The sequence below is a fragment of the Quercus lobata genome, chromosome 7 (assembly GCF_001633185.2).
Source record: "Quercus lobata isolate SW786 chromosome 7, ValleyOak3.0 Primary Assembly, whole genome shotgun sequence".
Taxonomy (NCBI): Eukaryota; Viridiplantae; Streptophyta; class Magnoliopsida; order Fagales; family Fagaceae; genus Quercus; species Quercus lobata.
This window is the reverse complement of record NC_044910.1, coordinates 31,599,301-31,612,818: the sequence shown is the minus strand read 5'-3', so window position 1 is coordinate 31,612,818 and position 13,518 is coordinate 31,599,301. Positions and strand designations below refer to the sequence as shown.

Below are 13,518 nucleotides of genomic sequence, written 5' to 3'. Positions count from 1 at the left end.
AGAGTTAACGATTTTCATGTTGCCAATACCCATGGAAACTATTCAAACCGAGTAAATATCTTGAACCGAGATACTATGTCAACCGAGGAAGCTTAGTTTTAATGGAGAAATGGGAATCCAAGGAAAAAAGATTAGGACTGTGGAGAGATGTCTCGAGAAACACGAGCATGTGTCCTAGAAATGAAGGGAAGGGAGGAGAGAAGAGGGAAAGCTAATAAAAATGATCATATCCTTGAGTCGAGATAGAAAGGCGTTCTTCAGAACTGTTGTATCAACATTAATGATAGCCACATACTGACGATTGAAATTAATTAGCATTAAGTGTTAAGTGACTCAACTGTTCATAGGAGTTAATGAGAGCATTAAATGTAGATTAACTCAACTGTTCACGAAAGTTAATGAGAGCCTATATGCAATCATATTTTAGCCTAATTTACAGATAAAGAAAAGAAAGACTGGATGTCCATCACCATCACTCCTCTTTTCGCTTAGGATGAAGGCAAAAATATCGGCTATAAATACCAACCCCCTTCCTTCAAAAGAGGTCACAAAGAATAGAGTGGAGAGAAAACCCGAGCAATAGTTAGAAATTTAAGAGGAGAGTCATTCATGAGGGAAAATTGTAATTCTTGAGTTCTGGTTGTGGTTCTTATGTATATAAAAAGAAATCTTATTGTATTGGTTTAAATGGATGGGAGAAAAATACCAAGATAAAAATTAATATTTGCATTGAATAAATCCATTATGATAAAAAAAAATGTGAGGAAATTACACTTTACCCTCCCTAAACTATCCAAATGCACACTTAACCCCCTAAATTATTACTCGTATAACACTTGCCTCCCTAAACTATAAGAATGCACACTTACCCCCCTAAACTATTACCTATGTAACTCTTTGCATCACATCCTATGAATAATTGTTTAGGGAAATAAGTATGTATTCTCGTAGTTTACATGGATAAGTGTAAAAAATGTAAAGTTTAATAGGGTGGGGTAAGTATAGAATAGAATATAGTTTAAGGAGGTAAGTGCAAAAGATGGTATAGTTTAGGGGGTAAAGTATAATTGCCCCCAAATGTCAATATTTTCCTTTTCAAATGTCACGATTTAAAAAAAAAAAAAAAAAAAAAAAAAGTTAAATAAAAAGAAATTGACGGAAGAAAAAAAAAGGTTGACTGGAGAAACTCCCCAAAATAAAAAGGTTGACTGGATTCTTTTAAAAAAAAAAAAAGGACTTGAGAAGAGAATATGCAGGAGTACAATGGAATACACTACTAATCATAGAGCTGGCACTTGATTTTCTTTTTCTTTTCCCGATCAGGTAGAACCGGATTATTATTCAAAAATCGAATTATTAAAATTAGTGCAGTTAATTTTGAAAACAGGTATTTTATCCGTATCTCAGTTTGAAATGAGGTGTTCAGCTTTGGTTGGGTAAATCACACTTATTATTTCCCTTAATATGACCCTTTAATTTTTTTTTATTATAATTACCATAATTTTAATTTATGGTGTATAATTTATATGGTGTTCTGATTCTGACTTCCAATGTTATCCAAAGATGGTATTCCATCATGGATTTTACTAATGTGTGCCCTAAGGGTACTCAATAGTAAATCAATTTTGAAAAAGTTTTATCGGAAATTGAAAAAGTTTTGACAACTTTTTCAAAAATAAATTTGTTAATGTGTGCCCTAAGGGCACACATTAACCGGACCCTTCAAGGACACACATTAACCAGATCTTTCAATCATTTCTATATACACAACAATTTTTTAATATTCTGTTTTTGGTATCAGAATAATACTAAAGGCACACATTAACCGAACTCTTCGATCATTACTATATACACGACAATTTTTTAAATATTCTGTTTTTGGTATCAGAATAATACAAATGCGGATGCCCTGTTTGGGTGCAAATTTTGGTTATCCTGTCAAACACTCAAAATCCTCTTTTTTGGACACTACAGTCCTTAATAAACTCAAAATCCTTGAGAGCGAAACTTGCGAAAGCTACATAGGTGGTAATTCTCAGCACTTTGTCAAACCAATCCAAGTTTAAAGCATATTCTGCCAAAAATAAATAAAGAAGAAAATCCAAGCATAGAGAGCATCACTTAAGGACGGAACCACATGTATATATATAACTAAGGGGTTTGTTATAAAACTCAGTTTTAACTCCAAACTAGCATTATGCCTGTGCGATGCACAACTTAATCAAAATTTACATGTAAATAGTTTTTTCTGTATTGATTTACTTAAAATTAGATAATAGAATAGATAATAAAAATAAATTAATATTTCACTTTTAAGTTATATAATGAATGCTTATTGTGTAAAACTAAGGTATTATAAAATGCATATATATATATATATTGAGCTTTAAGGCTCAATTAATCACCAACATACATTTAAATAGAAAAACCTTGAATTTAATAATTAAAAACTATCCAAAACAATAATTGAAATCATATTTGTAGTAACACAATCTATTTGTCCGCTTTGGGGATTTTCACCTCACCTCAGGCCAAGGGCTTGCCTTGTAGCCGATATTGGATTTTGGCTTGACACCCGCACGGCTTTGTCCCCTTAGCGAGTGTGGGCATGCTCATTGTGCAAGAGTCCCACATCGCTTAGAGAAGCGCTCCCCCTTATGAGTGGTATCCTATTGCCTTCAGCACAAGCTTATAAGGCATAGGGGGAGCGCTTCTCTAAGCGATGTGGGACTCTTGCACAATGAGCATGCCCACACTCGCTAAGGGGACAAAGCCGTGCGGGTGTCAAGCCAAAATCCAATATCGGCTACAAGGCAAGCCCTTGGCCTGAGGTGAGGTGAAAATCCCCAAAGCGGACAAATAGATTGTGTTACTACAATATTTAAGTGAAAAACTCAATACAATAATTAAGAACAATCTAAATTACTAAAAATTTAAAATAATGACAAATTTTGCAAAAAAAATAAATAATAATGACAAATTCAAATCCACGTAAGTTTGAAGCAAAGCTTACAAATTTTGCTTCATAACATTGGCAAAAAATAATATACGAAAAAAAAAAAAATCATCTTACGTATTCTAAAACAAACATATTTATTGCACTCTTTTAATAAGTAATATATATATATGTAAGGACTAAAATTGGGTTGGTCCCAAAAAAAGATTGGGCTCAAACCTAAGCGGCCCAAACAATAAATTTGTAGAGCATGGATGGAAGAATTAGATTTATTCCAGGAGAAAAATGATTAAACTTGATAGTTTGAGACTGTTAGTCACAAGTAAGATCAGAAAATCTGTCCTCGAAATAGCCCAAGGAGTTTGTATTATGTTGTCTTGTTCAACAATAAAATTATACAAGAGTCACAGTCCTGTTCTTAGACAATCTCTCCTCCTTCTTTTAGTACCTCTTTCCATGTCATATATTCCAGTCTTGGTGTCGCCCCTACCACATACGTGTAGGTTAGATTCGAGGAACTCCTTCCTGTCTCATCCAGCACTTCCCAGAACCATTAACTAGTAGTTGTAAGGCTGCTTGATCACTGTTCAGGCGTCACTTCCACATTAATGCGGTCAGAGAGTTGGTTGGGAGTCATTTAATGCGGAGGTAGCAGCTTTTTGAAGATATTTGTTGCCCTTCTCTTTTCTTATCCCATGTACAACGTTTAACTCTTAGTAATGATGTAACTCCGAAGTAAGTCCATGATGAAATGACACTCGAACTGACCTCGGACATATATTGCCGAGATGACTTTTATCCTCGGACGCTTGTTGGACTTATCTTATATTGTCTCTACTCTTCTCTTCACTCCGTTCTTCTTATAATCTTGTCTGGACCTTCTCGGATGGTCTAACGTCCTCGGATCGAGCCATAGGCCCAGTTAATGCTGCCTTAACAGTGCTTCCTAATTATTTGGCCCCCACAATATATATATATATATATATATATATTATGGTGAATATGTTTATATCATGAATAAGATTTTTTTTTCTTATATATAATTTTTAAATTATTTTTTAAAAATAATAAAAATGTTTAATGTGGGGCCCAAACGATTTATGGGCCAGGTCCATCTACCCGGGGAGAATCCGAAGGCCCAAGCCAAGGAGGGCTATGGCCCAAGATCGGCAAGATAGCCTTTGGATACCGCCGAGGGCAGTTCAGTCCTCGGCAGACCCAAAGTCCCCCCTGAAAGAGGGGTAAAAACGGTATAAGACTGAAACTTGTAAGAAAGATTTAAAATATCCAGGGAAAGCTGCTCTTACTGCCACTCAATGCTCTGAACCTGACAGAGCCGCATTCTTTGGCTTTTACAATCACTCCCAACGACTTTGAGTATGGGCTGATGGGACAAGTATCAATCTTGGAAAGGTTGACCCTATACGTGGACGAAGGACAATGAACGCAGGCAAATATAAAAGGAAAAATAAGTAACCTAAAGAAGGGACTGGGGAAAAAATGCCAAAAACCAGAGTCTCCCAGCCCACCTCCAGGAGAAAGACTCCATGGGTGAAGATAACCTAAACACGCACGAATACCACGAAAAACCCACCGCCTGGCGATCAAGGCCTAGCCTTTTAAACCCACGCTCTACAAATGATATTGTTTTGGGCCTTTTTACGTGCGAACCCCACACCGCTACGGTTCGTTACGAATCGCGTCCTTACATTTAATAATCTTAACCCAATAAAAAAGTTACTAATTTTACTTGTTCAAGGTGGGCTTCAAATAATCAACTAGCTTTGGTTCTTGAAATTTACTATTTCTTTTTCTCTCAAAAATTTCTCTTTAATTTATATTCATAGAAGAATACAAAATTTCTCTTTAATTTATATTCATGGAAGAATACAGGTTACCGATTAAAACTCTTAAAATACATATTGATAATCACAATGAAATATCATACCAAACCCTCAAAAAAGTAATATAGCTATCATAAACTTTATAAAAAAATACATGCAATAAAATCAATGCCTTACAAAGAATAAGAAAATAAAATACGGAAAAAAAAAAAAAAAAAAAAAAAAAAGTAACTTGGATGACCAAATAAAAAGTAATTGAATGACACATCGAAAAGAAAGAAAAAAAAAAGTAACTTAAATGAAGCATAAAAAAAAAAAATATATATATATATATATATATATATAAATCAACACATAAACTCAAAGTTACAGAGAAATTCCTTTAAAAAAAAGTTATGAAAAAGAAATTGAAAATAACAATTACAGAAAAGAAATTGAGAGAATGAAGTCTAATATATGTGCAATTTTAGCAAAAAGGGTGAAGGAAAGGTAACAACAAATATGTTTTTGTATTTATCTAAAAAATTGATAGAGATGTATAGACAAAAGTTGATAAGAATAATTATAATTTTGTGTCTGTGGGGCCCAAATGATTTATGGGCCAGGCCCATCTACCCGGGGAAAATCCGAAGGCCCAAGCCGAGGAGGGCTATGGCCCAAACTCGACAAAATAGCCTGTGGATATCGCCGAGGACGGCTCAGTCCTCGGCAGACCCAAAGTCCCCCCCTGAAAGAAGGGTAAAAACGGTATAGGACTGAAACCAGGAAGAAAGATCTAAAATATCTAGGGAAAGCTGCCCTTACTGCCATTCAATGCTCTGAATCTGACAGAGCCGCATTCTTTGGCTTTTACAACCACCCCCAACGACTTTGAATATGGGCTGATGGGACAAGTATCAATTTTGGAAATGTTGATCCTATACGTGGACGAAGGACAATGAACGCAGGCGAATATAAAAGGAAAAACAAGTAACCTAAAGGGGGGGGGTTGGGAAAAATGGCCAAAAACCAGAACCTCCCAGCCCACCTCCAGGAGAAAGACTCCAGGGGTGAAGGAAAACTTAAACTTGTACGAACACCGCGAAAAACCCACCGCCTGTCAACCTGGGCCTAGCCTTCCAAACCCACGCTCTACAAATGATATTGTTAGGGGCCTTTTCACGTGCGAACCCGACACTGTTACGGTCCGCCATGAATCGCGTCCTTACAGTGTCTATACATGAGGTGTTTTAAAAAATAAAATAAAAATTAAATGATTTTTTTTATAAGAAAGTAAATAATGATAATTTATTATTAAAAAATAATAATAATAACTCCTATTAACGTTAGACCACTAAATGATGTCTAACCTCTGTCTTTTTCCTATTTTTTTTTTTTTCCTTTTTTTCCTTGAAAAATCATCAAACTTAAAAATACAAAATTCATCAACAACACCTATCTAAATCCAGATTCATCAAAGTTAATCTCTTCAAAACAAATTGTAGGTACATGGATATGGTTGCTAATCTCTTTAAATGAAATCGCATTAAGAATTTGAATTGCAATTAAGATTTTTAGTAACTTATAGATAAATTAATAATAAAAGGATTAGATGAAGAATTTGGATTGTAATTAAATTAAAATTTTTATCAACTTAAAAATTATAGGAAAAGAAGATAAGGACAAAATATATGTATATATATATTTTAAATCTAATAAAATTTCTGCAATTTGATAAAACCACTTGACACAACCACAGATTCTAAGCCCAACTTTTATTATATAGTATATGATTTGATTAAAAAATAAAAACTCCATTCTCTCCCCCTTATGTGCATGTATTTGTTTTTAAATAAAATAAAATAACTCCAAATTTTGATTGTAGAGAAAATATATAGATGATGCCAAATAATATATATATATATATATATATATATATGTATATTATCTCTAATCAAATTTAACACAAATCTCTCAGCTGTTGGTTGTTTACAATTACGTCATCACCATTGCTTTGGCCACTTCGATCTTGAAATCCTGACTCGGATTTTCTACTAGACTCAAGTGGGAGTACGATCCTTATCTAACAAAAAATAAAAAGTGGGAGTAACTTGTGTCTTTTTAGTTTTTATGGGTATTGAAAGCTGAAACACAGAGTTGTTATAAATTCAGCACCAACATTGATTATTTTCAATTGAACAAAGAACTTAAAAAGCGGTGCTTAATTATTGTCCCTCCCTTATAAGAACTGCTTTGGACTCCCAGGAAAGAAAACATAACTCAGTGCAAATCGAGCTCGCATATTTGCATTTCTTTGTTTGTTCAAACACGTTATAATCAAGTGCTAATGAGCACATTGAATCGTCTATGTGACTTTACCCTCACAATCCTGACACGATGGGGTAATTATAAAGGGTGGTAGCTTTCAAATTCTTGTTAAAGAGTATACATAGCAATCACCATTATTTTTTTTTAATGCAGTGCTAGTCTTCCTTTATGAAGGTACATTTCTTATATGCTGATTTTGCCGGGCAATCCAAACAGTACTAGTATCGTGTAAGCATGCCTTACCTTAATGATTATAGTATGCAGTCTCCCCTCTTTAACTTAATATATTTATTTGATGATGAGCATCCACTGCCTAAACATACACGTGCTATCCCTGATGTGCTTGGTAGAAAGAACCAACTCTTTGGAAAACTTCAGGATAAAGAATCAGAGTGATCTTCCTTGTAGAAGGAAGCCTCTTTGAGCAGTCACGTATCCAAAATCTTCTAACACAATAGAACAACTATTGGGACTTAAATCTTTTCAATAATATGGTGGATTGAGTGCAATTGAATTCAACTTTATTCAATTATGTCCTTCATACCAATTAAATTGGGATTGGTTATAGAACCTCATAAAATCAGAGTCAAACTCATATTCATCCTCATCTTTCTATTCTATCTTAAATCATTCTTTCCACCTTCCTATTCAATATATCATCCATTATTGTCTACCCTAGTGATTTTTGATTTCCCCTGCCTCTTTTCACCACATTAACTCCACCCGTATCAATGCTTAGAGTCCTAAACTTGGATGAAAGAGGAGATTGCAGTAAGTTGGCGACCAACATAAAACTTCGTTTTTTAATATGAAGAGATCCTTTACAGATATGAGTAAGCCTCCCAGCATTAAAATATATGGAAAAATTCAGTGTCTGTTATTCCCTTAGTCCAGAGGGGAGATAACTCACATAAAACCATTAAGCATCAATGTCATATCTACAAACTACAAATGGGGAAATTATCAGCCTTGTCCCAATTCCCATCCAAACCCGCCACACAAATCAATGTCAAAGGAAAAACAAGCTTGACTTTGTTGTGGTGAGAATTAGAACTTTGGGTACCAAAACATACCTTTAATACCTTCTGGGTCAGGTTCAAAACCTAAATTCCGATAGAACTCTACAACTGCAATGATAATTGAAGAGAAGTGAGGCTTTGAATCCCACATACAAAGAAAAGAACTATCTAGCAGAGAGTTTAAGTTAAAAACAATGGGCTGATAAATGGGCTTTCTACCATAATGAACATAAAATCAATCATTCGCTATTTATACCTTGACTATCTGCGAAGAGTGTTATATTTCCAATGTCTCTTTGCAGAAGAGCCCTTATAATATTTTCAACAAGGGTCTTTCCAAGGCCTTGTCCCTGAATGATCAAAACATCATAAGTAAGATACTGCATTTGCATATAATGAAAATCATCTGTTAAGTCTTGTTGTTACACAAAGATGTACTTAGGTCCATGAACACATGGTTGCCAACTTCAAGAATGCCTTTACTTTTTACCAGTGAATCAAAAGCAAAAGATCTGACATCTAAAACCAGACCCAAATTGAAACATCTGAAACAAAAGTGTGGTGGGAAGTCAAACACCAACACTCATTTTTAAGTCGAATTGCAGTATTTCCTTGAGCCCAAACTTGCAGCTTTATCAAAAGAAGACACATTTTTTACAAAATTAATACTATAGTTATTTGTTTAGTCCACTTTTGACCCCATTCAGCCAGCCCATTATCCTATGTCATAAATAAATGTAAAATGCATTCAACTAGATATCCAGAAACGGAAGCTGCCTGTATAAAACTTCAAATTGTGCTGTTGTATTTCTTTAGCATGACTGCAATTTCAGATTGATACACATGCTTCAATAAGCTTGTATTGTTAGACTTCTCTTTTTGATGAGCAATAATGATTAAAATCCTCAGTAACGATATGGTTGCCCATCCATGCTTAAGTAACACATATTGTACCTGATATGAAGGATCAACAAGGACATCCCATATTGTAGCATTGAAAGCATGATCTGATGTTGCACGAGCCATGCCAATTAGCTTCTTTTGGTCACCCCCTTCTGTCAAATAACTTCTCCAAGTACACTAAGATGTTCAACAAATAGTTTTAGATGTAGTAATAAGCATGAATAGAGCTTATCATGACCAATCATATGGAATTGGAGGATAGTGCCACAACATCAAACTTAATAGTTACCTGGTTCAGGTGATTTCCTAATAGAGTGCAGGGTGGCTACCATGTAGCTATTTTTTAAAGCAGCAGCTAGTTTTGACAGTGGCCTCCGAGGCCAACCCACCTATTAACAGCATGATATTATGCAATTTATGGATTTGATCATCACCCAAAGATTTTACATAACTAATGACTACCTATTCTTCAAACAGGAGAGTGCTTTTGCATTTCACATGTGTGTGTGTGTGTATTTCTTTCGATCAATATAAATCAATTACAAGATGAAGGAGCCTCAATAGGCATAATCAGCGTCAAAAAGGTTTTATAATTCAAAGCAATCATGGTTGGTGTCTAGCCAACATATATTATAAAATACAGCTAACAGATTAACCTTCAGTAGAAGATCAATCAGCCAATATAAATTTAAAACAAAATTAAAATAAAACCAAGTCTCAGTCAATTTACAAAATGCTTCTTGATACAAGGACTTGATCTATGAAAAGAGTCACAAAATCACTTGTACCCCATCAACGCATACATGATCCATGTACACAATGCATTACACATGAACTTCAAATCCAACCAGCATATAACTTCAGTAATTCTGTATGCATGTACAAAAGAGATACTAACAAAGAAATACTGAATGCATGTGCAAAAAAGTTACCAACAAAATATAATTACCTTATCACATAGGGCTTGAAGATCATACACATCAACATCTCCACCTGAAGAGAATATTATTTGTTCAGTTGCTCCATCTGGTTGAGTCTTCTCAATGAGAACAAACTCTTCAGGGAGAGGTTCCTCTACCTGGGGTTCAGGGGATGTTTCTATGACTTGTGTGGTATCGTCCTTTAGAAGCCTGCAATAAGAAGAAAGTTAAGGACCTTTTAAATAAAGTTAAAGCAAGAAGCAGTTGAAACTTCTTGATAGAATTGCACCATTGGTTTATGGTTTACCAGCGAGGAGTAAATATATACACTAAAGAATGAGATCTATATTAGATAATAACAGAATATTGGTTTTGTACCAATAAAGCTTAAAGGTTAATAATCTTATAATCATGTAGTGTACACTGGTGCATAAGAGATATTATCTTACTCTTTTACACCCCAACTAATAGTAGCAAATGCATATCATATAGTGGTTAAAGTTGCAGCTCTTAATAATGAAACCTTTATTCCGAGCTAAGGAGTCAACGTGGTATTTCGCTACCAACATATGGGAAATTGTGGCTTATTCACCTTCTGACATTTTCTAAGCGAGTCTAGGACTTAAGACCGTCTACAAGAGTACAATTCTACTGCCTGTTCATCTTGGGAAAATATAGTCAATTCATACAAACACCACCACAATTCATACAAGCACAATAACCAATATAAACAGAAAAATTCAGCAACAATCCACAATCAAGACACCAAATTTTTTCATGGAAAACCCTCTAATCGGCAATTCAAAACATCTTCCCTTCTTAGAACATACAAAAACATTTGTGCATGCCAAAACCAGGCAATTCAGCCGACTAATTGACCACTGAAACACAAAGTGAGTTCCCTAAAATACCATTTGTATATAATACACAACATTACAAACACCCATCCAGCAATAGAGTGATAGAAGTATTCTTAAAATTACCCAGAAGAGCATGTGTTTCTTAATTATATACTCAGCGTGTGGATGAGTTTCGTTTGCATGAAATTATTTTCACCTCAGAAGAGAATAAAAAGCTTTTTAAAGTGGTACATTTTCCAAGCTACGGTTATAAACTAAATTAACTGATGAAAATAAACTCATACAAACGCACACGAATTCTTCATCAAATAACAGCAAATATCTTAAAATTACCCAGATTTAATGGACTCCCAAAAGCCAGCCCTGAGTCTTAGACTCTTATGCTTCCTTCTCCCTGCAAACATATATAGATTGTATTTGTAACTCAATCAATCAAATCTTTTACTAAAAGAACATACCAAAAACACCCATGTAGATATATGTACCTCCTCGGTCAAGCCCATAGTTAAGGTTGTGAGCAAACAATAACTTATCATAAACTTGCTGCCCTTGGAAATCAAATGAAACAATTGGGCATCTGAGACATATATATAAAATGAAAGTTCGTTATTTTCTCAGAAACCTTAAATCCATACATAACAAGAAACCCACAAAGCATTATTTTAAATAAAAGCCAAGTGAAGTGAAGCTCACTACCCAAGTACACAAAATTTGCAAAAGATTTTTCATTTTTCATTTTAAATGGACCCCAAAAAAAAATTTAAAAAAAAATTAAAAATTTTAGAGCGTTGGTGATGGTAACTTACAGAGAGGAAGGAGCTACAACGTTGTGGGTTAGCATTTTTTTTTTTCTTTGGGGTTTCTGGGTGGATTTAGATAATATTAGGATATTGTTTTCACAGCCCCAAACGCCCACACAAAAACGATCAAGTCGACGGTTGGTCAACGACCCGTCGTTGAGAAACGACTTGCGGTTGATGTTGGTTTTAATTTTTTGGCATTGCAATTTGCACACAATGACCCAGTTTTCTTCTCTATTCTCGTTTGGGCCAGCCCAATAAGTATGGCCCAAAAGTGCAATCCTATTTGATGATCTTCGTTTGCCCAAAACAATTTGTTGTCTTTATGTTTATTATGAGTGTATGTGTAACCTCTGATTCCAATGTTGTTTGAGCAATTTTTTTAAGGGTGTTTTTTCTTACCCTTTGCATGTTACATGATGCATTAGCTCTCTCAACTCTGGTACTTGATGCATGTCACATTGTCAGATTATTCGTTAAAGGGTCTGTTGTTGTGAGATAGTATTTGGACAAACTTCTGATTGATGTTTTAAATGAAGCAATACTTAATACAATTAGTATCTGTACTTGAAAGAGCTTGTGATTTTTATCTTAAACATGCAGCGCAACTATGTGGGATCCCAGTCTGATCAGTTGAGAGGCCTCAAGCTAGTTTAACTACCAAGGTGGTTCTAAAAGCTTCAACGGATGAAGCCTATCTTTCTCTGCTGAATCTTATGAGCACCAAGTTAGATGAGTTCCTGATGCAAACAGAAAAAATCAATTGGACTTCAGAGGAGATATATCTTAGAATGGGATGAGTGTATTAATGAAGTGATCATTTATATTGACACTCTTATATCCATATCACAGCATATTATACCCTTGGATGCTCTGTACAAGGTTGGGAGTGGAGCTCTTGATCATATATCTAACTCAATAATGGCAGCTTTTATTAGTGATAGTGTCAAGACTCAATAGGTTCAATGCTAATGCTGTTATTGGTATCAACAATGATCTAAAGATGCTGGAGTCTTTTGCAGATGAGAGATTCCATAGTACTGGCTTGAGTGAAAATGAAATATACAAGGAAGGTAGTTTTAGAGGCTGTTTAATAGAAGCATAGCAATTGATAAACCTTTTGTTAAGCAGTCAGCCGGAGAACTTCAGGAATCCAGTGATAAGGGATAAAAACTATCAACATACTGGATTATAAGAAGGTGGCTGGAGACTATCTACAAGAAATTCAAGGATTCTCCTTATGGGATCTTTGGAAGCCTTTCAAGCCCATGCTCTAGAATTTTCCTTAGCTGGGGTGAGAATTTTTAGCAGCAAACAAAACCCTCAATCATCTCATATTTTCTTATAAATAGACATGGCAAAACAGGTCAGAATTTTCCGACCTGACCCCGATTTTTTTGACCTAAAGCAAAAACGGGTTAACCTATGACCCGATTCGTGTTTTTTGCAAGTCAACCCAACCCAACCCAACCCGAACCCGAACCCGAACCATTATTTAAAACTTTTTTTTTGGTAAAAAAAATAATAAAATTAAGATAATATTGGTTTAATTGTTTGTTGTGAGTTTTAAGGAAACAATTGAGACATTTACATAACTATGTATGCAAATTAATTGAAAGATGAATGATTGAACATTCTGTAATGAGTAAAAATTTTTAGATATCAAATAGCAAAGTACATGCCAAGATAATCTGGTTACCGTACAGTTAAAAACATGGATTTAAAATTCTAGACATGTATGAGAAACATTCACAAATGTGAAAATAGTGAAGTCAAAGTATCAAATTAATATAAATTATGAATGCTTAGACTTATTTTTTAACAATTTATGTCCAAAATAAATGGCTTTTCAAAATAAATTATAATATTTCCTAGAGTGTGTGTTGCTTAACAATGATATGATATTCAT

The 13,518-nt window shown here is 34.6% G+C and overlaps 1 protein-coding gene across 2 annotated transcripts; it reads right to left on the bottom strand.

Annotated features, from left to right (window-relative positions):
- Positions 1-7,883: 7,883 nt before the first annotated feature.
- LOC115954184 (histone acetyltransferase TAP1-like) lies at positions 7,884-11,774 on the bottom strand. Of its 2 annotated transcripts, XM_031072094.1 has the most exons (8): positions 11,616-11,772; positions 11,295-11,386; positions 11,143-11,203; positions 9,979-10,159; positions 9,319-9,418; positions 9,081-9,181; positions 8,383-8,476; positions 7,884-8,234 (listed from the first exon to the last, which is right to left on the bottom strand). In XM_031072094.1, the coding sequence occupies exons 1-8, from the start codon at positions 11,648-11,650 to the stop codon at positions 8,155-8,157; spliced, it is 744 nt and encodes a 247-aa protein (XP_030927954.1). In that variant the 5' UTR covers positions 11,651-11,772; the 3' UTR covers positions 7,884-8,154. The 2 variants fall into 2 exon arrangements, with proteins under 2 accessions (XP_030927954.1, XP_030927955.1); XM_031072095.1 differs by lacking the exon at positions 9,319-9,418 and having other exon boundaries at positions 9,081-9,206; positions 11,616-11,774.
- Positions 11,775-13,518: the final 1,744 nt, after the last annotated feature.

Bases quoted from the DNA above. Each gene is read 5' to 3' on its own strand.
- LOC115954184 (XM_031072094.1), bottom strand. From the start codon at position 11,650: ATGCTAACCCACAACGTTGTAGCTCCTTCCTCTCT. The intron at 11,387-11,615 runs GTAAGTTACCAT...TATATGTCTCAG, and splicing joins GTTGTAGCTCCTTCCTCTCT to ATGCCCAATTGTTTCATTTG. The intron at 10,160-11,142 runs GTAATTTTAAGA...TTCTTATTGCAG, and splicing joins TGGGAGTCCATTAAATCTGG to GCTTCTAAAGGACGATACCA.